Genomic DNA, 3377 nt, shown 5'->3' on the forward strand with positions numbered 1-3377 from the left:
GCCCATCCTGCGGCTCTGGAATCGAGGACAACGCACGCCACGTCCTATTCGAGTGCGTGCGGTTCGAAGAGGACAGGACCGCCCTGGAAATAGCGACCGGTGTCAGCACTAGCCCCAGCACGCTAGTGCCAACCATGCTAAAAGGCCAAATGGAGTGGGACGCGACGACCAAATTCGCCGCGTCTGTAATGCGAAAACTCAGGATAGCAATGCGAAGCATTGCTTTGCGGCCGTACCGCACAACATCTGCAGTTTACGCCCATTAATTTATTTTCTAAATGTATATTTATTAGTTGTAGAAATAAAGTAAAAAAAGGAATACAAAAAAAAAAAAAAACGGGTGCTGCAAGAAGGCCCGTTATAATTTCGCAACCAGGGAAAAACTCCTACTCAAAGCGGAATCGGAAAACAGTACATCCTGCGCTCACGCTATAGTCAACGTAACGTAAATTCAGAAAAAAGATCACGTGAGTACGGTAGCCTTTTTTTTGATTTATCAAGCAGAGCTAGCTAGGTTCAAAACAATTTGGTAAAAATTCTCATAATATGTCAGACCACGAAGCTGATGATCCGGCCTTAGCAGGTTTTGTTACACTTCAAAAGGAGCGTCTTCAAAGTTTAACACGTCTGCAGCAAAACTATAAGATGGACGGTCTCGAAAAACCGAAAGCTATTATATGAAGCGCCTGCAAAAAATCGAGAGTTTAAGCGCGGCTTTTGAGACCACCCATCAAGTAATAATCTGCACCGAGGGATATGCCAAAACGGACTATCACGCCAAGTAGATCGCCGTCAGTTTTGAGTATCTGTACATGGAAACCTATTGCCTTGTAGCTGAAAGCCAACGAATAAAGTTCCCAGTGACGCCGTCCTCAGCCTCTGCACCAACCGCCGTGTCGACGGTTGCCGACGCACGTGTCCACATGCCACAACTGCCAGTGCCCAAGTTTAGCGGAAACTGCGTGGACTGGCCAGGATATTATGACGCCTTCACTCGGTTAATTCATCAAAATGAGCGGCTGGACAATATTCAACGGTTTCATGTTCACATGAACATGTTGTACCAGTTTCCAAGCCAAAGCAAGCTGAAGCCCGATGATATTCGATCTATGAGCAGTGCAGTCAACGTCTGCGCAGCCGCCTGTAACACCATCAACGCGTCGTTGCAGAACGGGGATCACTGGCTCGCCCATTATTTGACTGCAAAATTACCGAAAGAAACGCACTCCGCCTGGGAACATCATCTCGTCAGTCAAACCCACATTCCCTCGTACAAGGATCTCGAACAGTTTCTCAACAACCGGTTAATCACCCTGGACGCCATTGAAAATAGAAACTGTTCGGGCACCAACAAATCTGGATCATCACTGGATCATCACACCACAAAACGTATCTCGTTCATACTTCGTTGCCCACACTGCAATGGTAATAATATCCTTCGTCGATGTCCGCGATTCCTAAGCTTGGATTGCTACCAACGTAAGGAGGTCGTGAGTAAGTCAAACCTATGCCTCAACTGCCTGAGCAAATCGCACATGCTTGCTCGCTGTTAAAGTGTAAAGAATTGCTACCACTGTGGACAACGCCACCATTCTCTACTTCATCCGGCAGCGGCGCCAAGCCACTCAAGTATCCCAACCTTACTCGCCGACCGTATCATCCAGTCAACCACATATCGCTTCGATGATGAACACCGACACCTCACCAGTTAGCCCCCTTGCTAATCCAAGCCTCCAATGTTATTCTTCCACTGCCTCCCATGCAACGCGACAGAATATCCTGTCAGCTACCGCACGGATTATTGTCTGCCACCTCCAGAGCGGCGCTCAAGCATCAATAACTGCCCTCATCGATCAGGGGTCGGAAGCTACAATAATCTCAGAGCATACCGTCCAAGCTCTCCAACTTTCACGATGCAAAATCCGCACTTCGATCGCCGGCGTCGGCCAAACTACTGGTCAACGGTGCAACTTTACGGCAAGATGCTGCATCCGAACGTCGCTAAACCCAACGTTCAATCTAGATGTCGACTCTGCGTACGTTCTGAACTCGCTGACCTCACCTCTACCAAAAAAATCGTTTTCGCCACAAAATTGAAAACACATCAACGGACTCCAGCTCTCGGATCCTCTATACTATCGCTCGAAGCGCATAGACCTCATCATCGGAGCCGACCTCATGGCGAGTCGCATCCTTCCGGGAACCCGAATCGGAAATCCAGACGAACCTATTGCAGAAAATTCTCACATAGGTTGGATGATTCTCGGCGAGTTCCAGGATTCAATCCACACATTTAATATTCGCTGTCATCAAACCGCCCTAGATACGGAATCGCTTTTGAAGAATTTCTGCGAAATAGAATCTGTCCCAAACCGATCACTTCACTCTGACGAAGAGCGTTGGTGTGAGTCCTTCTTTAAGGAAACGAACGCGTCAACCAAACGGTAGTTTTATGGTAAGACTACCTTTCAAATGGCATTTCGATCCCATCAAGTCGCTTTAAACAGGTTTCTTCAATTAGAGCGGCGTTATCAACGGGATCCAGACAAATGCATTCGCTACAAGGAGGGAATCGAAGAATATTTTGAATTGGGACAAATCACACCAGCAGTCTCTAGTGAGAGATCAACAGTCAGTACATGCACAAAACCTGTCGGGTTGAATCCTGCATTCTTCCTCATCACGCTGTCTATAAAGAAGACAGTCTCACCCCCAAACAGCGCATTGTATTCGACGCATCGGCAAACACCTCAAACGGTAGATCTCTAAACGATGTATTGTCCGTAGGATCCACTCTACAAAATGATCTCCATGCAGTGTTGCTAAAATGGAGACAGTACCGACATGTTTTCACCGCCGACATCCAGCGCATTTACCGTTGCATCGACGTACATCCGGACGACACGCAGTACCAGCGGATTTTATGGCGGGCGGCAGAAGATGAACGCGAAAATTATCCACTGGCGGAAGAGGTCTTAAAGCACGAAATCTACGTCGACGATATTCTTTCTGGTGATCACACTATCTCAGCAGCACAAAACAAGAGCTTAGAAATCCAGAACGGTCTAAAATCCGCAAATATGGAATTGAAAAAATGGTCTAGCAACGACATAGCGCTACTAGACAGCATTCCTTCATCAAACCGATGAAATTAAACTTCACGAAGCTGGGACAGCTCTGATACAATCAAAACCTTAGGAATGCATTGGTTACCTAACCAAGACTGTTTCACCTACAAAGTGCAAGCGAGCATTCCCACGGGTTCAACCAAAAGAGAAATTCTTTCGAGCATCGCCAGACTTTTCGACCCCTTAGGATTAATCGCTCCTATTCTCATTTCAGCAAAATTAATTCTAAAGGAAGTCACAATGGCACAC

At 46.9% G+C, this 3377-nt stretch overlaps 1 protein-coding gene across 1 annotated transcript; it reads left to right on the top strand.

Annotated features, from left to right (window-relative positions):
* The first annotated feature begins 812 nt into the window (after positions 1–812).
* Positions 813–1553, top strand: LOC139355072 (uncharacterized). The gene has a single exon (XM_070999376.1). The coding sequence runs from the start codon at positions 813–815 to the stop codon at positions 1551–1553; it is 741 nt and encodes a 246-aa protein (XP_070855477.1).
* Positions 1554–3377: the final 1824 nt, after the last annotated feature.

The sequence above is a fragment of the Drosophila suzukii genome, unplaced genomic scaffold (assembly GCF_043229965.1).
Source record: "Drosophila suzukii unplaced genomic scaffold, CBGP_Dsuzu_IsoJpt1.0 scf_7, whole genome shotgun sequence".
Classification (NCBI taxonomy): Eukaryota; Metazoa; Arthropoda; class Insecta; order Diptera; family Drosophilidae; genus Drosophila; species Drosophila suzukii.

Coding starts and splice junctions, on each gene's coding strand:
- LOC139355072 (XM_070999376.1), top strand. CDS start 813: ATGGAAACCTATTGCCTTGTAGCTGAAAGCCAACGAATAAAGTTCCCA.